The 27,972-nt window shown below is 36.0% G+C and overlaps 1 protein-coding gene across 4 annotated transcripts; it reads right to left on the bottom strand.

Moving 5' to 3' along the window:
- Positions 1 to 1,106: 1,106 nt before the first annotated feature.
- Positions 1,107 to 27,064, bottom strand: LOC125265634. 4 transcript variants are annotated; one of them, XR_007184308.1, is made up of 10 exons: positions 26,625 to 27,064; positions 19,836 to 19,966; positions 3,780 to 3,914; positions 3,561 to 3,695; positions 3,064 to 3,094; positions 2,853 to 2,900; positions 2,676 to 2,689; positions 2,456 to 2,500; positions 2,236 to 2,345; positions 1,107 to 2,128 (listed from the first exon to the last, which is right to left on the bottom strand). XR_007184308.1 is itself a non-coding variant. In XM_048185995.1 (9 exons), the coding sequence occupies exons 1-8, from the start codon at positions 26,659 to 26,661 to the stop codon at positions 2,474 to 2,476; spliced, it is 558 nt and encodes a 185-aa protein (XP_048041952.1). In that variant the 5' UTR covers positions 26,662 to 27,064; the 3' UTR covers positions 1,107 to 2,345; positions 2,456 to 2,473. The 4 variants fall into 4 exon arrangements, 2 of the variants coding, with proteins under 2 accessions (XP_048041952.1, XP_048041951.1); XR_007184307.1 differs by having other exon boundaries at positions 2,676 to 2,763; XM_048185995.1 differs by having other exon boundaries at positions 1,107 to 2,345.
- Positions 27,065 to 27,972: the final 908 nt, after the last annotated feature.

The following is a 27,972-nucleotide window of genomic DNA, read 5'->3' on the forward strand; positions in this document are numbered from 1 at the left end:
TATCATTGAAAACCACAGTCTCTTGTCTCAATGGTTACAGACCAGTGGCTCTCACACCGGTACTCGTGAAGTGTTTTGAGAGTCTCGTCAAGAAACACATTCTGAGCTTCATACCAGCAAACCTGGAGCCACTACAGTTTGCATACAGGACAAACAGATCCACAGAGGAAGCTATTTCATTCGATATTCACTAACTCACCTGGAAAATAAAGATATATGACTACCCAGGTGAAAAAAGTACACTTCTATAATGTACTTAAAGCGCTCTATTTTCACACACTAATTTTGTACTTAATATACTAAAAATTCATCTTTAGTACTTCTTAAGATCATCTAAGTGTACTCAACTGTGCTATTTTGAGACAGCATGAAATATGAACTAAAATGTGCTTTTAATATACTATCTAAAAAGCACAGAAAATCACAGGGTCAGAACTCCCCTCTCTGCAGGATATTTATGATAAAAGGATTTACAAATGGGCAAGCAATATTATTAGCGACCCCACTCATCCCACCCATCATTTCTTTACCCTCATGAATTACATATTTGCCATTATTTATTTATTTTTATTATTATTCTTATGGTGTATTCTTATACATTGCATTGACCTGTTTTTTTATATATTCTTGCATTTTCTTTCATATGAATGTTTTGTAGTTTTATTGCTTGTTCCGCTTTTACTGTGTTCTCGTGTGGAGGAATAAAATAAGAATTTGATTGTATCTGGTACATATGACAATAAATATCTTGGACTTGAACTTTGATTCATGTCTAATAGATGGTGAATATGGGTCTAGGCTAAAACAAGGCTGAATTTGGGCTGTCAGTGAAAATCTAATAGACGTCTAACCATAACCCAAGAGTAGTCATCAAATATACTGCTAATGAATGACTAGATGTATACATGCAATATACAACAAAATAATGGCTAAAGGATTATTTTCACTCAAATATAACAGGTTCTCATAAATGACAATCCATCCTAAGAAATTAAATATAAAGGTTTTATTTAGCAAAATAACTCAAGATAATACAAAATGATACAAAATAATTACATTTTACAAATACAATACAAATAAACATTTAAAAAAAAAAAAATGCAACATTTTACAACTTAACATAATAAAAATATAAAACAATGACAAAAAAGGTAAATAAAGGTTAACAATGTTTTTTGGTTTATGAAACAACCTGATTAATTTTCAGTTCCATAAATTCCATGTTTTATGTAAAGCACTTTGAATTACCTTGAAAATTGTTGTTGAAATGTGCTATAGCCTACAAAATGTAGTGACACAAATAGCCATTTTGTCACTTGAGGTGTTGTAGGGTGGTTTCTGACGCGTGAGATCCAAACAAGATAAATCGTCCTCCAAATACTGCTTTATCAGATTTATTCATCACACAGTTCATACAGGTCATTTTTTCTCACAGTTCCTCTGCCCAGAGCATATAAAATACCATCGGATGCCATCACAAATTTACCTCCAGACACGGTCAAAAAATGTTGTGCTTCCCTCTAATTACACACCTGCCCTCTCTTACTCTTTGCCTGCCTATATACTCATTAAGGCCAACACTCCACCCAGTGGTCAAAAAACAGAATTACAGACATAAAATAAACTTGCCTTGCCAAATCAAAAACTTATATTTTCATATCATAATGATCAAAAGATTAAAAGATATATGAGGCTTTCGTAACAAATAATAATAGAGTGCACAGGTTTCATGTTTACCCCCTTGTATTTAGATAATTAGAGAGTTTTAGGGCACAAGGAAACACTTTGCTTTAACATTTGTTGTTGCTTGCTCTCCAACAGTTTATCGCGAGATCGGCAACAGTGATCAAGAGCTACCTTTCAAGTCTGGCATCAGTAGTCATGTCTCAGTAGAGCCACAGTTGCCATCTAGAGGTTGATAATTGTAATTGTAAATGTTTATTTAACTTGAAAATTAAAGAGAGTCATATAAGTATATATACCTCAAAGTGCCGTCTTAAATTTTCTTCTAAAATGACCATTTTTTTATCAAGCTTGTATGTTTATGTTCAGTTATTTCACTTTAATGGCAATGAAAATGATGAACAACTTCTCTTGCAGTGGCTGAAATGGTCATCATGGCCTTTATCTGGAGATCAGGGGAGTGAGGTTTACACGCACAGCTCTAACACACCGTTACACTGGGAATTATCACCTGAAACTGTTTAACTGATGTGTCTTTGTATAAATACATACATGAACAGCAGCTTCGTTCAGTGGTTGATGTGATGAAGCTCTGGATATGAAGCTGCTGAACGTCAGTCGATGAGGATCTTCAGATCATTTGGACAGCAGATTCAGGATTCCTGAGAGAAACACTTTCAAGCTTCATTCAGAGTCTGAAGATTCAAACATCATCCGTCTGTTTCAGAAATGATCATGTGATTCAGTCAAACTCTTGCTTTGATTCACTCACATGTTTTCTGGATCATCCTCACGCTGACAGAAACATCTGAAACATCTGACAACAGAAAGAAACTGGTCAAATATTCATATATTCAAATTCAGAGACATGTTAAGATTGTGTTGTGGTCAAATCACATATGATCTTTTCACATAATGTGAGACTTGTTCTCTAGGAATCATAATTTATTTTTCACGAGTTTCTCTGAAACAATGAAACACTCGAGACTCACCTGGGTTTCCTTTTCTGCAGCATGAATAAGATCAAGATGATGGCAAAAAGAGTGACGATTAAAAGAGCACAAAGCCACAACAGCCGATCTACACAAGCAATAAAATAAACACCACATTAAAATGATCAGACCACATGAAGGATTCAGCATGTGTTTGATTCAGTCAGCTGAACTCACGTGATCCTGGAGTTGGTGTCGGTCCGCTGCTGTCGGTCTCATTCCTCACTGAAAACACATTAATACTCATCATGGACTGATGCTGCAGATGCTTCATGTATTTCATGTGTTCATTTAAGGGACAGATCACACAGAAATGAATCTTCTGTCATCATCAAGCATCATCTGTCCATCATAATCATCATGACGAGAGTTGAAGTGTCTCTCTCACCTCTGAACACGGTCTCATGACTGTAATGATGCTGTGAAGGAAGAAAGAAGCATTAGAGCAGCAATTATATGTTCATGAAAGTTTATGCAGGGTTTTTTTTCAATAGCTAACAAGCATTGTTCAGTACTGAAGCTTCATGTTCAAAACTCTTCATACAGTCTGCGTTATCATCATGAATCTTGACCAATCAGTTCATCTCACCTCAAACTCACTCAACAAAACACTTCAGATGAGTCTCAAAATAAACGGACGGACGGGTTAGTCCTCCCTCTCTCTGACACTCATGAACAATGATTCTCGGTTCGGTCCACATGGACTTCTGTCCCCCTGAATGTGTGAAGAGTTTTGATCTTCAGTTTTGATCGATGCTTGTGAGAAACTGAACTCAAACTGTGATGCTGCATGAGTTCAGTGTGTTTGTTGAACTGCAGCTCTAATGATACACAAATTCACAATCATCATTTCTGTTATGAAAACAAGAGATTGAGTGTATTTACTCCATCAGCAGAATCACAGATGATCTCATGAATCAGATTCACACAGTCAGAAGTGACGAGACGATCAGATGATACAGACGTCACTGGATACATCAGTTTGTGTGGATCTGACGGATCTGCGATCAGACGCTTATCCTGAACAAACACAAGACGATCAGAGCAGTGTGTGTGAGTGAGTGAGTGAGTGTGTGTGTGTGTGTGTGTGTGTGTGACAGTCACCTCAGTATACCAGCTCTGCTCACAGTCAGGATCATTGAGTGTTTGATTCAGAATCACAGGCAGAATCACGAACACAAACCCCACTGAGGACTGAATCTCTCCACACGTCATGTTGATGATGTCCATGATCCACTGCTGAAAAGAGAGTGTTTTCATTGAACAAACATTAAACCTTTAAAATATCATGAAACCCCATGTTTTAGCTCGGTCTTTCACACCTCAGAGCTGGAAAAAGCCTCAAAAAATGGCCAGAATCAGATGAAAATCATCTCCACAACAACCAAGAATGGATCAGCCCGTGTCCACATCATGGAAAGTGTGAAAATATTTTGAAGAAATTATATATGTGGTATCTCATGTCATTTAACCCGACACTTGAAAACGGGTTATTGTTGCCTAATAATTATACCTACTTATGTATTACATGTAGCCTACTAGAAGGCGACATATTTTCATAATTCGCTTATAAGAAGGTGTTTATATAAAAAAAGATCAAGGCAAATTTGGTTTCTTATGTCACCACCCCTTTAACCCTTTCAAGCGTGAGTTTAAAATATTCTAACTGTCCCCCCAGAGTGAGTTTTTTTATGGCGACCGTTATGGCGAACGTTTGCCTTTAATGTTTCCATAGCGACGCGTCATGCGTGTCACGAGCGCTGAGCGCAGCCACAATAACACTGTATGACAGGTGGATCGCTATTATTTTGTTTTTCCTTGTTTATTTAAAATATTCACAAACGTACTTTCCATGTTATCAACTATCTGATATTCCGATCCTCAAATATGTGTAAGTGAGTGTGTTTTGTCGTTTAAAAGCCTTTATAAATGATCTTTATCTTGATCTATAACGCAAGATGGGCGGCGCCATCTTAGTTTGCCCCGCAGTTCGCAGAGTCCTGTCAGTCGGATTTACAGCAGGTGAATTCATAATTTTCTCCCGAAATATATGCAAGTAAGTGGCTGGTGAACTGGAAGAATAATAGAGTAAACTTTATAGTTACTTGGGCCCATTATGTGTGTCTGATATGAATAAGTGTCGGCAAATTGTATATGAATGGATTGTTATTGATCCTTCCACTGATGTCTGACATCAGTGTGTATTTTATAAACTCTAAATATATTGTTTTAATGGTGCTTATGCATATTTAAATGTCTGAAACCTTAAAAGAAACGTTATGTGGCTGAAAACACTGCATAGTTGTGATATATGACAAGAGCTGCGCGTCCGTCTCACAGTAAAGCGCGAAAGCGCATTTTTGAATCTGGCAGTTACGTGACGTCGCTGAACGTTCGAAATCCCATATGTGGGACCGTACGCCCAGGGGCACTGAAATAAAAATCCCATATGTGGGACCGTACCGCTCAAAGGGTTAAATATGGTCACAGTGATATTTCCCATGTGTTTGTAGTCAAACTGCAGCTCTAAATGCATCACAGGGAAATGCAAACAGCACTTTTGTGTTACTGAGGAAACCAACACGATCACATGAGAATGCATATGTAGTGTGTAATCTCGTAGAATACAGGGTGACAGTAGCACAAATTATGTAGCCTACTTCATCTAGCCAATTTCTACAGGTGTACAGACAAATATGTTACTGCAGACATGTTTTATCAGCACTATTCTACATATTTATGACATCATATTTTTATTTCTTAATTTTCTTCCCTTTGTAATTATTTCATTTATAAATAAATTTAAACAACAAAGAGTATTTAAGAGGAACACAGTCAAAACCTTAGCTATGTTATACACATTTCACTTGAATGAAGGTGTAATCTGCCGCTTGTCCTATAGGTGGCCTCAAAACTCTGTCTTCTTACGATGCACTTAGAGCTTCACTATTACTCCAGGGACGAAAAGTAACAAAGAGATTTTCCCAGAGCCCTGACTACATTCCAAGTTATGACAGCATGTTCAGCGCCCTTGACTAGGTGCAAAATATCATGTGATTGAATTCGTCATTGTTTGATTGATTTGCTGAAGCGGTAGCCTACTTTTTTTCTAATTATAAGTTGTGTTTCTCATTTCATGTGTCACAATAATGATCAATCTACAGGTTATTTAGTGCTGTAACACATCCTGAAGTTTGCCTAGTCACATTTAGTTTTTAGCCATACCTTAGCTTCTCCACATCCACCTCTGAATTTGCAGTGTTTCCATTCAGATGTTTTTTTTTTTTTTTTTTTTTTTTTTTTTTTTTAATTTAAGCATAAAATCAGCTGGATTTGAAACATGACTACTGTTGCATTATGTCGAGAATTTATATTATGCTAATTTAATTTTCATATTGTTCATACTGTTGAAAAAAAAGTCTTATAAAATAAATTGACATTGACATTGCCATATATATATATATATATATATATATATATATATATATATATTCTAAACAATTCAAGTTTGTACTGTCGGGTTACTTTTCAAACATGAAACTGAAATTCTCAAAATGTAATTTAATATTTTATATATATATATATATATATATATGGCAAAGATAAAGGACAAAATATGTTTGCCGTCACATACTAACAAGGTCATAGTCAGGTAGGCCTATATTCAATAAAAACAACACTAACACAAATCTAGCTTGTTGTTGTGTTACATTCGTCCCAACTGGCGGGGTTAAAAGTAACAATGTGCTTTACGTTCAAAGTGAAATTATAGCCTACTGAAGCTGTTAATTGTACAAATACCACCTGGTATTGCTAGACCAAACTTGTAAGTTTTGCACCCGTTTCGTAGAATGACTCGCATTAAGAATTGTAAAAAAAAAAAAAAAAAAAAAAAACAATTGTAATGCAAGTCTAAAATGTTGTTTAAATAGACAAATGACGCTTTAATTAAATATGTGCTAATTTGCACATTTCTAGTACAAAATTAGTGAGTGAAAATAGAGCACTTTAAGTACATTATGGACGTGTAGCTACTTTTTTCACCTGGGAATTTTCGACACGTTCCTTTATTGCTTGTACTGTGTTAAAACTGAGATGCGAGTGAAAAACTAAACATTTTTTCGTTAACATTTTACTTTCTCCATTCTTTACGGACAAACTGTATTTAAAATTATTTCCTACCTTAAACGGATCCCTGGTCGTATAAGTTTTGAGGCGGAGAGCGGATGAAGCTCTGGCGACCTGCTGATCTAAAGGGTGTTTTCTCAATGTGTTCAGGCTGCAAACTCTGGGGTGGGGCTGTGTCCCGACTAACCTGATACAGCCTGCCAACATGGGTTATTCCCGAACATTCGCATCATGTTTTAGGCCGAACCACAAACACTTATGTGTCGGGATAGATGCGGAAGTTTGCGACGACGTTATTTATCATAGCAATGAGTATTTAATGTGTGTAGGCCTAATCTACAAGATGTGAAACTGCCGTCATGCTTAAATATGGAGCCCCACACATGACATGCATGAAACAAAAATTAAATCAAATAAATAAATCGTGTGCACGTTTTAGTAAATCGAGGGAATGAATTAATAAATCGTGCGCACGAATTAGCTTATTATATTTTTTCCTGCTTGTCATGTCCGGGGCTCCGTACCTAAATGATTTTCAATGTACAGACAAAATCACTGAGATGCTCGATCCCGGTCTCATGCACAGCATTACCACCCCGTCAGGGTCATTTTTGTTAAAAGTTTATGGATAGAAAATGAAATATTACATATATTAATATTGGATAATGTTCTTGTTGTGTGGACTAATCAGATAAATGTAACTTTATTTGTATTTTTTAAGTGAGTTTTTTTTTTTTAGTACAAACAATGAGGCCATTGAAACGTCAAATTGATATTTCAAGATTAAAAATCTAAATATATATATATATTTAATTACAGAATGTCTATTGATGGTTTACAAAATAATGAACATTTCACTGTTAAACATTATAGATTTGAAAAATCTATTTCTTGTTTTAATAGTTCAGTGGCATACATATTATCCGTGACGGGGTGGTACAAGAATGGCTTCCTTGTCTGAATAAAAAAGATAATATCAATAAAGATTTTGTGCCTGAGGTGGGAAAATATGTTTTTGCTTTGTTTTGCACCCGTTTCGTAGAATGACTCGCATTAAGAATTGTAAAAAAAAAAAAAAAAAAAAAAAAAATGTAATGCAAGTCTAAAATTTGCATATATTTCTAGTACAAAAATCTGAACATTGGATGCAGTTTCAAAATTCTTGTTTTGTTTTTTTGACATGTTTTCTTTCCACTGGTCTGAGAAAAAATAAAAAATAAAAAATAAAAAACCAAAAAGCGATATCAAAATTGACAGATGCATCAAAAAGCAGCGTTTTTGCCTGCAGTGTCTCGCCTTAAGAACAATATACTTTATAAACCTGCCAATCAAACCTATCTTTTTCAAACAACATGTGTCCTACCTGTGATGAGCGGATCTGTGGTGAATTGAAAGCGATGGGTCAGTGGGAGCAGAAAGAAAGTCTGAAATAGAGGCATCGCGTTAAATAGAGGCATCCTGAACTCACGATCTGCCGCTCCTCCTGCAGGTTGACATTTGATCTGTAGCCGCTCTGTGTGTCTGTCTATAGACCAACCACACCCGAAACTATTACCAGCCATTACTGAAAACTGCGAGTGTAAGAAGAACAACACTTTCCATATCCTTCTGGAAGAATGTCCGCAAACAAACATGCACAAACGTCTGCTCAGGCGGATGAAGAAAACACCAATCTGTGGGTTTATTTTCCTTACAAACTTCAGCTTCATGCTTCTTTTAAACTATTTTTTCCCTCCCAGTATAATGTTTCCAGATTATCTTGTTTCTGCCCATCAGAACAATCCGGATCACTGGATCATCTGGACTGCTGACCGCCGGCATCTCTAAACGAGACTGAAAAGATGGAATAAGAAAAATATATGTAAAATAAGGCAAAGATAGCGTTACTTGTATACAAAACAAGCAGCAAATAATCTATTATTATTATTATTATTATTATTTTGACCAATAGGCCTATAAAAATACCATTTACATTTTAGATGTACTTAGCCTGAATGCACTCGTGTCCTCAGTGGCGTAACTTAATAATGATGGGCCCCAGTGCAGGCTATTACGATGGGCCCCCTTGGCTGCACTGCCTGCACTGTCTGTAGTTACGCCCCTGTGTGGAATAATTTTAATGGTTTTCTCAAAATATTTCTAAACACTTTTGGTTGTTACTGCCATTTTTGATAAAATACCGGGCGGGAAGAAACGGGAACATTTAGGGGTGTAGGCCTATAAATAGTCAACAATAAGCGGTAGAATGTGAATGACGTGTGATTTACAATTTCAAACTCAGCGCATTTAATTTGATGTTTCCAATGTTTCTGTCGATGTGTGCCCACACATCATAGAAGATCTGATGAACTGATAGATCACTAAATAAAATAATTCAATAAATACATATTTATAAGCATTTATCTCAAAATAACTATATAGACTTTAATAACTGAGAACTGGCAAAAACAAATCAGATCGCAAATGCTAGGCCTATCTCATGAAACGAAAAGGTGAGTCCTTATAATTTCTATAGCCTATAGGATACTTTTTTCTTAGAAGTGAATTGTGACAACATGCCCCAAAGGTGAGGCGCATTAAGATTAACATGACCAAATGACAGCTTAAAATGTTACCTTATATAATAAAAAAATATCTAAACTAAAACATTATGTCCAAAAAATTAATTAATACAAAAATAATAAAAAATGGCATTTTTAATCATTAAAAATAGCCTATACAATGTTTTGAGTTTGATAGCAAACACATCATACAGCTAGGCTATACAGCGTAGGCTAGTTAAAAATATAATAATTCATAATTTCTGAAGATTGACTGTGAGTCATTAGTCGCCCTTTTCTCATGGTTTCTCAAAAGAATTTATAAAATTAGGCTATAGAATAGGCTATAATAGCACCCCATCTGCACAACTGGGATTTGCTGGTTAGCATTAAATAACAGTCTCAACTGTTAAATAAGATTAAATAATATCAGATTTGTCTTATTTTAAATAAACACAAAAAAAAAAAAACAGAGATGGAAAAAAATAACTTTAGAAATTTACTTTTGCGTTGTAAATGTTCAGTGATATCTGTGTTACTTACTCCGCGTTAGGTTGTGCACCGCGCTCCCCTAGCCTATACGGTGCTATTCTTCATTTAATCGAGAGTCTGGTGGTTGAAAGTTTACGGCAACATTAATTCAAGGTGAGAAAACAATTCTAAAGAAAGAGCAAGAAGGTTCACTCGGAGTGCACAGGACAAGGCTTGAGCTCGCACACGTATGTGAGCGAGAGCATGAGCCGTGAGACCATTATGAGAACGCATGCACGTCATTGTGAATTGCCTAGTGAAAGATATCCGCCTGAGAGAAAACAGAGAAATTTGCGCTCTACTCTCGTGTTACAATTATGTTCTCTCACATTTGTCATCAAAATAACGCAATAGAAACGGCCTCAAATTAATAAAACGAGAAGAACGTCATTTAAATCGGTTTTATTATTATGGGTTAAAAATGAATGTATAATATAGCATCCTGACGAGACACTTCATCGCCAGGGGCCCACTTGCGATGTGGGCAGGGCCCGGGTGCGCAGCGGGCCCCCCCGCCGCACGGGCCCCAGTGCGGCTGCACTGCCTGCACTGTCTGTAGTTACGCCCCTGCGTGTCCTTATTTAAGACAAAATAAGATAAAAATGAAGTAGGCTATTCGTAAAATGTGCCATTGATTTCTGAGTGAAAACTGTTTGGTTTTGGTTTGTCTTCTGAACTGACAGGCCAAAGTGAGAGAGACCTCCCCCTCCCGCGCTTTTTTTGTTTTGTTTTGATTTAATTGGAGCGCAAGAGAAACTGCAAAAGGCAAAATACCGGCTCACCGCTGCCGCTGACGAACATGCACTGCCGCCCTATATGAAGTGATAAACAGCGCAAGTCGCTTGATGCCTTGATCCTTTCAGATTTGTCTCAGAATTTAGTTTATAACAGTCGTGTGATATGGGAACATTACAGGTTCGGTGGTGAATCTAGCTGAAAACAGACGCGACCATGTAAAGACATGACGAGGTAAAAACGCCAATACACACAACTACAAGTTTGTCAATCCAACACCACCACCTTTATAGTAATTTACCTTGCAGCTAACAGTGAAGAAATATGATGTTTTGGCAGAAATGTATTTATTAAAAATGCTGCTATTATTAGGCCTAGGCCTACTTATATTTAATATTGCGGAATATAAATCACTTTCTTTCTTAAAGACTGTTTTCGTATTTTCTATGCTTAGAATATTTTATTACACAATCTATAGTTTATTATTTATTTTAGAAACCATATACCCATGGTAATAAGAAGCATGGTTTTACCTGTGCTTTTTCTACCATCTAACATATTTTTTATTTCTTTAAATATGATTTATGACATTTTTAATAGTTCTTATGAATTTTAATTGAAGTAAAATGTTATTTAAATGAGAGCATCATGAAAGATAGATATCAGTGTCTTACATAAATTAGTGTTAACTCTTTAAAAATGTTATTGTTTTAAAGGAGTAGTTTAACCCAAAATGTCATCATTACTCACCCTACTGTCATTACAAACATGACTTACTTTCTGTGTAACATAAAACAGAAAATAATTGGAGTCAAGGGTATAGCTTAACCAAAATGGTTTGGTTGACAACATTCTTCAGAATATCTTCTTTTGTGTTTTACAGAAGAGAGAAAGTCATACAGGTTTGTAACGACATGGGAGTGAGTAAATGATGACAGGATGTAATAGCATTAAATTTACTTAACGGCATGAAAATCAGTGCTTTACTGCCAAAGTGAATTTCTATGTGACAAAAGTGCAATATTAAATTTGTTAACGGCATCTGTAGTAAATTCAATAATATCCATCATTATTTGTCACTGTCCTTGTTTTATTTATTCATTTATTTACTCCAATTTAAGGCCCTAACCCCAGCAAAAACATTCACAGGGGAAGTCGTGGGCCGCATGGGCTGGGTTTGTCCAGGGCCGAATTTTAGTAATTTTGTCCTACACCATTTTTTTCAGCACAACAAACGCAACAGAGGACCGATAGAGATCCAACACAAGCGAGAAAAAGAGACAAAAACAGAAGTTTAAAGGATTAGTCTACTTTCAAATAAACTTTTCCTGATAATTTACTCACCCCCATGTCATCCAAGATGTTCATGTCTTTCTTTCGTCAGTCGAAAAGAAATTAAGATTTTTTTGAGGAAAACATTCCTGGATTATTTTCCTTAAGGACTACAATGGCCTACAATGTCAAAATTACAGTTTCAGTTTCAGCTTCAAAGGGCTTTAAACGAAACCAGACAAGGAATAAGAGTCTTATCTAGTAAAACGATCTGTCATTTTCGAAAAATTTTTACAAACACAAATGATAGCCTTGTACATGTTTCTGCTTTCCATATTCTCCAAAAAGCTTACACTGTGTGTCCTACACTTTCCCTATTCTAAATGGAATTGGTGTTCCGTAAGTAGAATAGGACATCCGTATGTAGGACATACAGCGTAAAATCATTTGTTTATATAAAGCATATACATTTACTTTTTTTTTTTCTTCAAAAAAAATCGTTTCTCTAGATTAGACTCTTGTTCCTCGTCTGGTATCATTTAAAGCTCTTTGAAGCTGCACTGAAACTGTAATTTTGACCTTCAACCGTTTGGAGTCCACTATAAGGAGAAAAATCCTGGAATGTTTTCATCAAAAATCTTCATTTCTTTATGACTGAAGAGAGAAGGACATGAACATATTGGATGGACTAATCCTTTTAAAGTTTGTGAAAGTAAACTTTTGTCAGTTTGTTTTGATTAGTCTTAATAAAGTAAAAACCTGAAGAAAGCCCACATTATTTTTATTGTCATTTAAAAATAATCTTAACATTGACAAAGCAGGTAACACATATTCATTTTCATAAAGACACGTGGTAAAGTAAAAAATAAAAAAATAATATTAAATGAAAATAATGTCTAAAATAATATGAAAGAAATGTTTAAATAGGTTGTGACATTTGTGTGTGATGTTATGGTTACATTTGTTGTGCATCAGCCGGACCGACAAAACCGGTCTCAGCGAGAAAATAAGTTTGTGTTCTTGGAATTGAGAGTGACTCATTATGACTCATTTGAAGGACAAAAACTAGTTTCTTTTTGCCCCAGTATTTCCATTCCAGCTGAAGTCAGAGGATCGAAAAACTTTATTTTCATCACACATAGTCTACTATTAAAAGTTAAATGTGAAGTGAAATATTCAAACTATTGGACTATTTCTGGAAAAAAAAAAAAAAAAAAAAGACAAACAAAACATAGTATTTCATACCTTAAGCAGATCCTTAGCCAAAATAAATGAGGAGAGCTGACTGATTTTCGTCCTCAAAGCTGCTGGTTTAGACTAAGAGCGTATCCGTCTTCAGCTTTAATCTGAAAAAATAAAAGCATTCGAGGAGGAGCCAAACTTAAGCAAGCTGAAGGAGGAGTGACTGATGTCTGAAAGGCCTATTCTCCAATACGATCATTCAGGTAGGCTATTCACAAAACAACGTTGTGTCATATTTGTGTATACACATGCAAGTTCACATTTTTATGTTTTTTAGAGTCAAATAAGGTGTGGGAAAATACCATGTTAATTGAGTTTTCCTGATCAAGTTCACGGGTAAAAATGACTGTTGGTGGGTAAAAATCACTCAAACACGCAAAACTATAGACTAATCATGTAAATGAACGGCAAGAATGCATTAAAGGTATTCAGGTTTTTACTATTGTCACTGTGAAGCTGCTTTGAGACAATATGTATTGTGAAAAGCGCAGCGCTATATAAATGAAGATGACTTAACTTCTCATTCTATTACTCACAACTCTGCGCATGCGCTCCATTCCACACCTTTTTTAAACCAAACATCCAGCGTCTGCAGACAACCGTTACACATTAATGTACACATGTCTCTCTTCAGCCTGAAGCATCACTGTAAAATGACAGTGTTTGAAACTCCTTATGAAACACTTTATGTACACAGAACACAATTTTGTTGTGTTTTATTTTTCTGTAGTGTTGTTTTCCACATGTCTTCTTAGATTTGACTTGTGTGCTGTCTAGTTGTAAGCTTTGCTCCTTATGTAAGCTTTCAAAAGGCATCTTTACACAGAAAAAGCGACACAGAAACCAACTCTGAACCGGCATAAAAATCACAAAAATGTGCGTTTACACAGACTGTTTAATGATATTTAAAAAATCCACAACATCAGCACAATCTCATAGTGATTTTAATATAAATCAATCAAACGCATTTGCGTAAAACACGTTATTACAGGCATATAAACTCACCAGGAGTCGAGCTGGAGCTGCTGTTCAAGCTTTCGTTTCCACGTCATTGCTGTGACATCATCTTCTTCCCTTGATCAATTTTATTAGATAATTATTGAACGAAGCAGATGTTCACAGCACACGAGATGTGCAAATACTGAGAATCGACTCATTTCAGTGTTTATAGTCCCCAGAAACTCAAAATCACTAGAGAAACGCTATCAGAGCTTCTGCTCACCATCCTCATCTTCTGATATGAAACACGATTTAATTCTGAACATTTAATAAACCCACAATTACCTTTTGATACTTCAAGGATCCCTAAATACGATCTTCCTCCAAAAAGAGACCTCGTCCTGAAGTAAAGGCCACTAAGTGTTTGCATGGAGACCAATTTAACTGTATGAGAAAAATAATATGTGCCATTATAAAAGTCAGAGTGTTGTATAGAAAATAAAGTGATTGGCTTTATATTGTACTAATGTGATGTAATTATTAACTGGAAACTATCACTGTCAGTTTCCTCTACCTACTAATGAAGTAAATGTAAACCTTCACATTTTTACTATGGAAAGTGAAACTTGTCAAAAATGTCAGTTCAAGAGTAATTCACTTCTAGACAGTCAAAAGGTGAGACAATTTACCCAAATTCACCCATGCTTTGCACTGGAACAGGAGAGTAAATGTTGATCTTGACTGATATTTTAAGGTTTAATGTTCATTAGTGTTGGAGATTCTGTTATGTTGAGGATAAATAAATGTGAACAGAATTGTCATTTGGGGTCAATTGTCCTTTGAAATCAAAACTAGTTTACACATGGCTTATAAGTGAGAGTTTATTAACAGTACAAAAAAAAAATTGCCAGTGCCAGCATTTTTCACTTGTATGTAGTCATAAAAAGCAACTTTTTGAGCAAAAAGCTGAGAAAATCATGTTTTTTTTTTGTTTTTTTGTAATTTTTAATCAAAGAATACATGTGGATCAGATTCAGTACAATGATGCAATAGATCACGTCCATCAACACTTCCCCAGCTCCACAGTCCTCTACACATTTCACTCGGTAACATTAGGCAATTTTCATCTATATGCCATTTATTGTTGATGTTACGTTCCCCTACGTGTCTAGGGGGTCAGTAGGAGAGTAACAAAGGAAAAAGGGGTAGATAAATGAAACAAAAGGGTGAGAGCACACTTCAATCCTCTGTCCCAGAGAGAAGATGACACCAGATATTGTATAGAATCAAAGAAAGGATTTTTATTTACAAAAAAAAAAAGCAGCATAACATAGCAATAATGGGAGACAATGGCTCAGGGGAGAGCAAAGGCCTAAAACAATAAACAAAACAATTCACTAACTGATTTAAGGAGTTCTAACTTACCTAATAAGGGTCAAACAAAACAAATAAACAACATAAACTTCCCTCCACTCCCTTACTATTTAGAAACAGAGCCAAAAACAATGTTAAAAAAGGCACTTTCCCCCTACAGCTTCCCTCACAAAAGATAATAAACAAACCAGATTAAAAAAAAAAAAACACAATACCTTTCGCTGGTTTCAATTTGAAGTAAGACTTCTCAAACACTTTCTATTAGCCCCGGCTAACACCAACTAAAATTTCACAATGCCAAACAGACAACTCAACATAGTTCAGTCTGGAGCAGGGGAGAAGTGCGTCTACTCCTGCAAGCTCTGAGCTGCCCCAATATACTCCTGGTCTCAGGCACGCCCTCACAAACGAGCTTCAGGTGGTGGTGATTTGGCCTGAGGAGTAGAGAGACAGACATACACAGAGCATGCAAAGAAAAACAAAGGCACAAGGGCATTTAACCATGCCCACACCTTGGTAATCCACAGTGAAGCAAATAATAAATCATAATAAAAAATAATAAACCCTGGGACGCAACAATGATCACATTATTTTTTAAATGCATCTGCTTACATATGAGACCTGTCAGTTCTGCTGCTTCTCTTGTGTTTTGATCTGGATATACTGTGCTTGTTCAGGAGATCTGCAATAGCGCCCCGGCAGCTCGTTTCATTGCAGAGGAACAGAGACGCTGAAGGGTCTGGAAATAGACTTTGTATCAAAGTGCCAAGGTGCCTCAAATGAGGCATGATGTTGATTCAGACCTTGATCTCTAAAGCCTTTAACTGCTGAGATTCCTGAGGATCTTCGTGTTGGACCTCTTCACGTCGGATGTGTGTCCTAGAGAAGCAGTTACAGCAGAAAAAGCTTTATAGAGCAAATGTCTCAATGTCCATCTGTTTCAGCTCTTACTGCTCATGTGAATTAGTTCAGGTCTTTCTCTCTGTTTAATATCTACTGCATCACATTCATGCATCTGCTTTATAAATTTGTAATTTGTAGATTTGTAAATGTAATGGAGTGAGTCTCAAATCAAGAGAAAGAAAGACTGGGAATCAAACCCAAGAAAACATCTGACAACAGACAGAAACGGATTACTATACTGTATCAAGGTGTCAGACTGTGATGATGTTGTGATGAAATGAAGGTGAATGTGATTGATGACATGATTCACTGACTGAACCGAGATCAGACTCTTCTTTTCCGCAGAAAGAAACAGATCAAGATGATGATGATGATGATGATGATGAAGAGAACAAACAGCCACCAGAACTGATCTATGTAAGGGATGAAATATCAGATCAGCTGATGTGTAAGAATGATGAATCAATTTTAGAAAGAGGTTTAAAGCTCTTGATGTTTGACCTGAGTGCTGGAGAGACGGAGTCACTTCATCCAGAACATCTTTAAAACACACAATGATCACAAATATCAGACAATATGACAGAAAACAAAGGCCTGTTCACATTCAAACTGGACTGAGTCTGAATCAGATCTGAATCAGACACACATTTATCAGCTGAAACTCACCTGCAGTTTCATTCCTCACTGAAAAACACATTGACAATCATCAGAAGATTCAATTACAGAAGATTCACTTTGATCTGAATCAGGACAGACTGATGTTTTTGCTCACCTCTGAAGATGCTCTCACGACTGAAATGAGTCTGTAATGAGAGAAAAAAAACTTCATTAGGAATTAATTGATTAATGCTGTAAGAGTTTATTGTGTTTATGTTTCTGATGCATCAGTACAGGTAAGATCATCATCATTTCTGTTTGGTTTAAATATGAGAATATAAATGTGTTGAGAGAAAAATCAAGATAATTTACTCCATCAGAAGAATCACAGATGATCTCATGAATCAGATTCACACAGTCAGAAGTGACGAGATGATCAGCTGATACAGACGTCACGGGATACACCAGTTTGTGTGGATTCAATGGATCTGCGATCAGACGCCAATCCTGCTCCAAATTAAAAGGATTAATAATGTATTTCTGTGTGGGTGTGTGTGTGTGTGTGTGTGTGTGTGTGTAGTTTGAGGACAGAAACACACCTCTGAATACCAGCTCTGCTCACAGTCTCCACTGACTGTTTGATTCAGTAAATCTTCATGAAGTCTGTATTCAAACCCGCCATCAGTCTGAATCTCTCCACACGGCACACTGATGTTGTACATGGTTCAATGCTGGTAAGAGAGGAAGCTGTTTTAAATCACAGAACAAATTACTGCATGACAATGTTTTCTAACAGCAAACATTTACAAATAAACTGATATGCATTTCAAAAATTAAATGAAATTTTCTCTGTCTTAGATTTATTTATTGTAGCATAACTATCAGGACATCAGTGATGTGTGAACTGAATTTAGTGACAGTACAGTGTGTTACAGTGAAGTTATTGAATTTAATTTTCAAAATAGTCAAGATATTGAATATATTTCACTATAAAAAAATCATAAAAATTACAGAAGATTCACTTTGATCTGAATCAGGACAGACTGATGTGTTTTACTCACCTCTGTAGATGCTCTCACGACTGAAATGAGTCTGTAATGAAAGAAAAAAATACTTTACTAGATTAATTAATAATGTTCATTAGGAATTAACAAAAAAGTGTTGTAGTATAACTATCAGGACAGCAGTGATGTGTGAACTGAATTTGGTGACAGTACAGTGTATTACAGTGAAGTTATTGACTTCGCTTTTCAGGTTTTGCACTTTGCAGACGGTCCCTTCGGATCTGTCTCTCAGCCGTCCGCGCATAGAGATCAATGTATTTTTTCCACTGCGGAGGAAAGCTGGTTTTGAGGAAAATTAGGTTGTAGCTGCTTGCCTACATTACTTGATTATTTCTGCAGTCTTACCGTACTGGTATGCCAGATATCAATATGTGGTGGTTTAAATGTCTGCTTTGGGTCTCGGTCTTCTGTGCCGGTTTCAGAGCCAGCCGTTCTTCATTTCTGCACAAAGTAACACTTTTTGACTTTCTCAGTTTGTGTAAATTAACTTGGGGTTCAGAGTATTTATTTTTCCCACATTAATTTCCCACATATCCAGAACAATTATGTGGTTTTGTTTCATTAATATAGTGTATACTTTTTTCTTGATTTACCCCGAAAGAATGGAAGTGAAATGTGACAACGTCCCATAGGTGGGGTACATTGTAGCATGTGATGGGCACGTTGTAACATGACCATACAACAGCTTAAAATGTTATATGATCTAATCAAAGAAACTAAAATATTTTGTAAATAAAATACAATTATTAAATTTTCATATAAAATAATGGTATTTTTTAATCATTAAAAGTAAAATAATTTTTGCGTTTGACCAACAAACACACCGCAAAACACAGCTATACAGCATAGTTCAAAACATAATAATAATTAATAATTTCTTAACATTGACTCTCAGTCTTTATTCACCCTTTTCTCATGGTTTCTCAATAGAATTCATAAAAGTATAGAATATAATAGCATAGTTCTCATAGGGGCACATTGTAACAGTATTACGACCTGCTCACCTGGGATTTAAACCTGGTTAGAGTCTGCTGCAGGTTAAAGATCTATATCAACAGATATAAGATTAAAATAATATCAGATTTGTCTAATTTTAAATAAACAAAAAATAGAGATGAAAAAATTACTTGAGTAAGAAAAATAATTTTGCTATGGTTAAATAAATGTTCAGTGATATCTTACAAAGATTTTTTAATTTTGCCGCAATTTTTTCTAGATATAGTGTTGATATGACAACTAGTAAATACACCAAAGTTTCGTCATGCTGGCATGTGTGGAAAATTTTAAACCGTGTGTTACAACTAGCCCCGCTTTGTGCCCCGTGTTCCCCTAAATCACAGAATTCCTAAAAAAAATTGTTGTCACCTAAAACTTAGAGATTTTTTTTTTTTTTGTCACGTCCGTAACATGTATATTTCCCTCATCTAAAATGTAAAACGATTGTATAGACTGGCATTTTTCTATTGTCTGGATTCCTTCAGTAGCCTAAGTGATTATGAAAACAGACGGTTCAATATGTTGGTATTTAATGCATTCGCTGCGAATTTTTCAAGTTTTGACTGCAAATGTTACATCCATAACGCTGGAATTGCCCCATATTGAGCAGCAACAGCCCATTATATTCATTAGTCAAACGCAAAGCGATCTACAATTAAGGAATACAACAAACCGTTCATCTTAAGGAGGCGATAAACACGAAAAGCGATTTAATGCAAAGCTTCAAACATTGTCTAGATTTTACTTTTTATATATAAATATAGGCTACTTTATAAACCTGCTATCGAACGTATACATCATTGTTATTCAGACATATAGAATAAGACACATTATCATACCTGTAAGCAGATCTTTGGTCCAGTGGATCGCTGAGAGCAGATGATCATCCTCCTGAAAGAAACCTGCACAATATATAGCCAAGATACACGCTCCCGCCCGGTGATGTGGATGCCAGCCAGTAGAGTCCATGCTGTAGAGAGAGAAGAGGGGGAAGTGGTGACAATAATGGAAGTAGTTGTGCTATATTGGCCTATTTATCTACTCTATGCTACTCTATGAATAATATACAACTTTCACTGAATCGCGTGAATCGCATGTTTTTGTTATTTTCCTTAAGCTCTCGGTCGCACAAGCTAAAGACGTTTTACAAATATCTCATCCCCCCTTCTCTAAAAAATGGTTTAGTCCGCTTGCTTGCAAGGTCAAAATCCCGTCCTGAAAAATGTGGTTTGCACCTCAAGCTCTCGGTTCTCACCTTTGCTCTGCTTGATTCATCCTCCTGCTCTCTGAAGGACGAATCAAGCAGAGAAATTGAGCGAAACCATTATGAAGTCATTTCAGTCATTACAAAATCATTTGAGAGGGGACGGAAATTATGATAAGGGGATTTTAGGTTCAGCAATTCGCTGAATTTTTTAGCTTGCGTTCTCAGTCTTTTATAAAAAGTACCCACATTTGTTCACTACAAATGGAAATAATTCCACCCATCACAGACCTTGTGAGTTAATCTCAAATAATGTTGTTCCTTTATTATAACCTACCCCACTATGGGGTTGTAACACATGCTGGGGTAAGTTGTAACAATTAGACAAACGAAGCAAAAACATATGCATACATTATGATATTGTTCTAAAACAGGTTTATTGAAATTAAAGAACAATGTATCTTACTTTCTCTATGACAGTGTGTGTGTGTGTGTGTGTGTGTGTGTACATGTTTTTGTGACATATCAGGAAACAAATAATGACATGGGTATGACATAGGTATTACAAAAAGAGGTGACTTATGAGGACATTACCCATGTCCCCACTTTTCAAAAGGTTTATAGATCATACAGAATGAGTTTTTGTGAGAAGTAGGTTTAGGGGTATAGGGCAGGGCCGGATTATCCATAGACGGGTGATTAAGATAATGACTAGACTTTTTTTTTAAAAAAATCATGTTTTGTATATATATATATATATATATATATATATATATATATATATATATATTATTTAGCTGGAAAGATATGGATACAAAATTAACAGTTACAATATATACAGAGAGAATATAAAGAGCCCTGCCCCTTTGATCGCGAAAGTGAAAGTGCTCGCGGTAGAGCACTCCCGCGGGACCCAACGCAACAGAGTGCGGCGCGGGACAAGATTTGATGGGCGCGGGCAGTGAGACACTACTCGTGTGCGGGTTGCGGGAGAATCAAATGATTCGCGGTACTCCCGCAAAATAGAAATATTTAAACATAAAATATCTAAAAACTACTCATTTTTATTCATATATTGCAAAAAAGCAACAAGAACAACTAATATAAAATAAAAACGATTTACAGTCGCAAGCATGCGAGATTCTATTTATAACTGGTGTTTGCAGTGTTGAGCAATGTAGCCAATCACAGACATATCTGTTGATTTCTGACACGCAATGGAGACGCAACACAATCAGGTGTTCATGTTATAATACTCAAACCACTCAAAACGCCGGAGTTTTTATGCAGACAGTGCTGCATAAAAGAGCGGGACTGAATCCTGCGGGAGCGGGTGCTGGACTGAAAAATCCGTCCCATCCAATGTAGGTCTCTACATCGTGGTGCCCCCGCGTTCCCATTTCTCCTCCCCTAGAACGCAATTTCGCCCCTGCCCTCATGGAAGTCTGTGCATGCCACTGCATGGAGGACACCAGGTTTATTCTTGCCTATTTATTTGGAAAATCTTATTAAAACCAAAATTATAGGCCTATGTACAGTTCCATGCACTTACAACTATCACCGTGCTATCGTCAGTGGCTGACGATTCTGTAATCTCGGTCAAATGCAGGCAATTTTCGCTGTGAATAAAACATACGATATGCTTCCTTCAAATGATTACACCAACACGAAAGGCAGAATTAACGATTTTGCATGCACAAATTCTAGTTAATTAATTACCATTATTTCTCGTCAAATATGTGACACTGTTGTCACTGTTGTCGAAATTTGTGGAACGGTTTTGGTTTTCTCTTTTAGATGGTTGCTTAGATGCTTGTAAAGTTCAGTGTGTGTTTTTTGCTGGTTGCTTGCAACAGTCTTTCTTGGGCTTGCTTATTTATTTTTGTTTTTTTTAACATATTTGCATGTAGTCCTCATATATGCCTTTTATGATGGATATGATGGAAATAAAGACATTTAGTATGACATGTTCATCACTAGCATATAAATTGTATGGGGTGTGGGGGGGCACTTCAAATGTGGTCACCCTAGGGCACTACACCTGTTAATCCGGGCCTGGGTAGGGGTAGTGTAGGGGGATAGAAAATACGGTTTGTGCAGTATAAAAACCATTACGCCCACAATTCACAAAAACAAACGTGTGTGTGTGTGTGTGTGTGTGTGTGTGTGTAAATTAATTTATAGACAAACATACTTAATGGTATACTTAATACACACTACTTCAATGTACCGATTAAAGAACGTCTTTGTACATCTAAATCTAACAAAAATAACATGTCAGTGTGTGTGTGTGTGTGTGTGTGTGTGTGTATTCTCAGTCACAGTGCTGACAGATGAATGCTGCTAACCCTGGATTGCAGGCTTGATAGGCCCAGAAACTGCAAACATCCTTTGGCATTGAGTTTCTAAAATGCTCCATGCAAACCACACAAAGGTTTTCCTCATCTGAGGTGACAGAATCCTCAGCGTTACATGGCAGATCCCATGTGCCTTGGCCACTGATCTGACTGACTTGCCCTTCTTTGTGACTTCATCACATGCTTTAGAGACACCTATGTCAGTCTTTATTTTCCATGTAGTCATTCTGTAAAAACATTTAAATCAAGAAAATTCATAGTTGTATGAAAGGGGATAGTTGTAATACTTTTTAAATAAGCGTTACAACCATCCCTGCCCTGTAAGGAACACGTTATATTGTGCGCATGCATGATTTAAAACCCGCAGTGGCGGCTCGACAGGGGAGGAAAGGAATAACGTGATATTAGTTTTGAACTACTGCACTGATAATGTACCAAGTATTACAATTATTATGACAGTAGTGATACTGAATATTTGATTGCCAACAAATTTACCAAGCTAAATTAAAAACTCCAATATAGGCTACAGCATGCAGCCAGCTTTACTAAACGGCCCAACGGGCTCTTTTAACACAGACATATAAGGAGGGATGGATATTTGCTTCAAGTGATAGGTGAGAGAAATTATATTTGTATTAACTTGCTGTATATGTCATTTTCTTTAAATTTTCTGTCTAAATGAGCAAAAAGCCAAAATCGCCAGGGGATCCGCAAACCACTAGAATTTAGTGTGCCTCCTCTATTTTAAAACCCATCACGAGCCGCCACGATTGAGTAAAATGAGGGAACAAATATTGTGCACACGGTAAAACCAGGGAATCATTATATTGCGCGAAGGTTTTGAACGATGTCATTATGTGCATGAGGATGGAGAAGAAGCTTTTGGGGCTTTTAAGAGTCAGAAGTGAGCAAGCTGAAGTTTAGAGTTTGGAACATGTCTTGATTGGCATCATCTCATGGCCTGATGTGTAAATGTTGCGTTAATGCGGTCTTGGACACATACTGTACAATCTCTGCTGCATGCAGGTGTGCTCTTCCCAATATTGTGAAAAATACTATTATATTTGAAGAATAAAATTTGAAATAAATGGTAAGATATGCACGTTTTATTTTATTTTTTAAATGTTTTGTCAGTGACGCGCTTAGTGGTGGTTGAGGAGATTCCCCCTTCAATATGTAAAGCGCTTTGAGTGCCCAGAAAAGCGCTATATAAATGTAAGGAATTATTAATTATTATTATTAGTCACTGCAAAAAATAAGTAGTATCTGCTTCCATTAAAATATGTAATCATCCTAAAATATTTATTTAAATTTAACTTAAAAGGCAAAACTGCATAAATTTGATTTGTTTAACGTATTTAAATTGTATTTAAATTGTAATTGTAATTTATCAATGTAAAGTAACGTCACAGTATGTCATATTTTCATAATGTTTCGTAGGCTACAGTTAAACATGATATCACGTGCGTGGGAATTATAATATTCATGTTTTTAAATATCTTGAACATGGGGGGGGGGGGGGGGGTCTTTTTAATAAAACATAAAGAAACAAAACAGTGGAGGAAATTGTTGGAAATTAATACAATACTATATCAGATTTGTACAATTACAATTGCAGAAAAAAAATAAAATAAAATAAAATAAAAAACATTAAGATGTCCAGAAATCAATTTCAATAGTACATTGAAAACTCATGTTTAATGTGATAGTTTCATAATAGAATAATAGTTCATAATAGTTCTGAGATTCTTTAATTCAGTGAATAAATACATAGATTTGCAATTTATACTTGAATTCCTAGTGTGTGTGTGTGTGTGTGGGGGGGGGGGGGGTGTCTTTTTTTTTACATATTTGTCTGTATGTAGCTGAAAAATTGTACATTATTGTTTCAGATCCAGGCTTTGGGCTGTGATTGAATTCATTTTTAAATTGTTTTTTTTAACCAACTGTCCATTTTTATGTTAATGTTTTTTTTGGCGATTTATGCATTAATTCTATTTGCATCATTATTACTGAACTCTAACGTGCTCTAACGCTGTAATGAAATTTGCTTGTCTATCTTTTAGTATTTTGCTTTCTTTTTTGGGGTTATGATTATGATCAGTTGGTTCGGTGTTTTAAGATGCGGGGACACAACAATCTAAAACAATTATTCAATCGTTTACAATTTTCTGCATTATTCTGTGATGAAAATACAGATTGTCTGCAATGTAAAAATGCAGGAAGACTTAATGCAAAACAGAATTACACGAAATTTCTGTCACCCTAACTTCTAAATGAGACTTGGGTAAAGTTGGTTTTATATTCGCACATTCGGACATCCGTATTCAATAGTCTTGTTAATCACACTACATTGGACATTCAGTGGACATTCACAAGTAAATATGCCATTAAAACAATACTTGCCTATTTTGATCGACTGTGAAAAATGTTGTAAGTTGACAATCGTTGGTTGTCAATATCATGTCGCTGCTTAAAATTCGCAAACATTAATTTATTGCACATTTATTGGAAAGTCGGAATTTATCAGAAGTCCGAATGTGCGAATATAAAACCAACTCTACCCAAGTGCAAATATAAATAAGGAAACCTGATTCCTGGTCATATAAAAGTGTCATATTAAATGTCAATGGACCACTGCATCGTTTAATATAAGCAAGTAAAAGTTCGTTTTACTCCTAATAGAGATTCAGAACCGCTAAAAGTTGGATTTCTTCGTGTTCTGCCAAAAATAAAGATAGTAATTTTTATTCGCCATTTTCTCCCAAAGGACTGAGGCCATACAGGCATAATAGGTTTGAATACAAATGTATTATATATGTAAGGAAAAGAGTTAAAATTGTCTAAATATATTTGCATTTTCACATGATTTTGCAATGCACTTATAAGAATAGTAATTCACATAATATCTCTGCATTTATTATGATCTGCACATTTTCTACAGCACTTCAGAAAGGTGTAAAACACAGATAGCACTGGCAGTTGATGAGGAGTTAATGAGGGGTCATACTGTGATGAGGAAGATGAAATCATAGTGACAATCGGTCAGGGAGAGAGTGAGGGTGAAAGAGAAGATGGAGATGAGGATGAAGATGGTAATTTGATATTATTATGTTATTATATGATGGTTTGGTAATATTTGTGTTCCACTATGGTACAATGTTGCCTGGGCAACAGCTGGATATAAAATGTTACTTTTTATTTAATATGAAGCTTTTAATACATTAACAACTAGATAAATTTGTTTGTTCAAGTGTCTAGTTAAAGAAATTGACGTTTTCAATAAATATATTTCTTTCTTTTTTTTATATGAAAATGCCAAAATTTTCCATTTTTCCATTGTGGTACCATGATCGAGGCAACAAACTTATAAAAAAAATAATTAATTAAAAATGTTAAAAATGTATTAATATATTTATTGATATTGTTAAAGTGTCCAATTTTAAGCAGGAAAACAACACATATTTTTTTCCCTCATTGATATCATATTGCGTACCATATGATAGAGGGTTAACTGCTGTGAGATTGATTGCTGTTGCGCGAAACTCTCGGAGATCTCTGTCACTCTGTGTGTGTGTGTGTGTGTGAGAGAGTGTGTGTGAGAGCGGAGGTCTATCACTCTGTGTATGTGTGTGTGTGTGTGTGTGTGTGTGTGAGAGAGAGAGAGATTTCAACAATCACCAATCAGACAGCTCCGAACTAAGATTAAACAACTAATACTTAATTCATCATAATATCATATGTTCCCTGTTCCAGGCCAAAAACCTGGGGATGGTGAGGGGTTGTGGGTCTTCCCACGGCAGAAATCGCGGAGATCTGGGAACGCATGCAGGGGCACTGCTTCGAAAGGGCACTTTCACTTTCGCGATCAAAGGGGCGTGGCTCAGCCGCCCCGCCCCCTGTGCGCACCACTGGCTAGAGGATTTGTCTGCAAATAGCGGCAAGTTTGACGCGAGCGACGTAAAAAGCGTGTGCGGAAAGTCCTTATATGGTCTCATTTGTCTGAACGATTTCCAACAGAAAAACAGTAAACAGCTTTTAGCGAACAAACGAACAACACAACTTACAATCGGCAAGCGTGTCTCTGCTGTCCCTCCTTTTCATGTGTTCATGATAAAATCCACTCCATTTCCCATTGTGTTTCCTTCAATCTTCTGCAGTACTTGAAACTTTTACTGAAACAGTGAATTTTTTTCACGTGTGCTTCATCCAGATCCTCCAGATCATCTCCACATGTGAACAGAATCATGATATAAATCCAGTAAACACTTGATATAATCCAGGATCTGTTGCTGGTTTGAGGAGAACTGAGAGCTGCTGAAGATCGAGAGACCAGCTGCTCTTTATTCACATCTGGAGGATCAATCACCTGTTTCTCACCCATCTGTGCTTTACTGACTCTTTAAACTTTCTTTACGCAGAAAGTACAATAATTCTGTGTGAAGTTGAGTGCAGAATTTAAGTTGTTCGCTGAAAATCTGATCTTGAGTCACTTGTGAAGGCGCGCTTGTCATTCAAACACAAGGAAGGAGGAAGCACGCGAGAGCCAATGAGCTGCGTGATGCTTCTTGAGGCGGGAAATTTTGAAATGTCTAACTATAGTGCGAGATTTGACTCAGCAGCACATGTGAGAGTCCAAGGAAAGGAAAAAGCTGATCTTGCGAAACTGACAGTTGATATTCATGTAGCCTACCACTCACAAGGAATTTGTCTTTGTGACAGAAGCTCCAGTACACAGACAAAAACAAGAACACTTGTTTATTACACTCATAATAAAAATAAATTGTGAATAAAAAATATATAAAAATAGACAATTATTTATAACTTTATATAATTATGCAAGGGAATGTGAATGAAAGGTAGGTTATTTTAATAAAGTATTAATATTGATAATAAATAAAATAATAAATAAAAAATGCTTTATTAAAGGTCTTAAAACAACAGTTTAGATAAAAGGATTTAAATATCATATAAACACACATTCAGTGCTGTACACTCCTGTCCAGTTGGTGGCGGTAACGCACCATTAGCTGGGACACGTTCAAAATAGACTCACTCCTTTCATTCACTCCTTCAAGTGGACTACATTAGTGGAGTATATTACATTGCAACTGCTGTGTTACATCGTCTCCGTCTTACGAACATGTTTGCCTGCAGTCCTCACACAAACCACAAGAGGGCACCAGTACAATATGCAATTAACCGCTGATGAATTCATAAGAATTCACAATAAAACTAAATAAGGTCCTTACTCTGTTACATAAGGATATTTAAAAATATATCGCAGATTGTTCGTCTGAAAGAAGATAGTCTTATACACCTGGGATGGCTCGAGGGTGAGTAAATCATGGGGTAATTTTCATTTTTGGGTGAACTAACCCTTTATGTTGTTGTTTATATACATCATTAATCACA

This window comes from Megalobrama amblycephala, linkage group LG3 (genome assembly GCF_018812025.1).
Source record: "Megalobrama amblycephala isolate DHTTF-2021 linkage group LG3, ASM1881202v1, whole genome shotgun sequence".
Taxonomy (NCBI): domain Eukaryota; kingdom Metazoa; phylum Chordata; class Actinopteri; order Cypriniformes; family Xenocyprididae; genus Megalobrama; species Megalobrama amblycephala.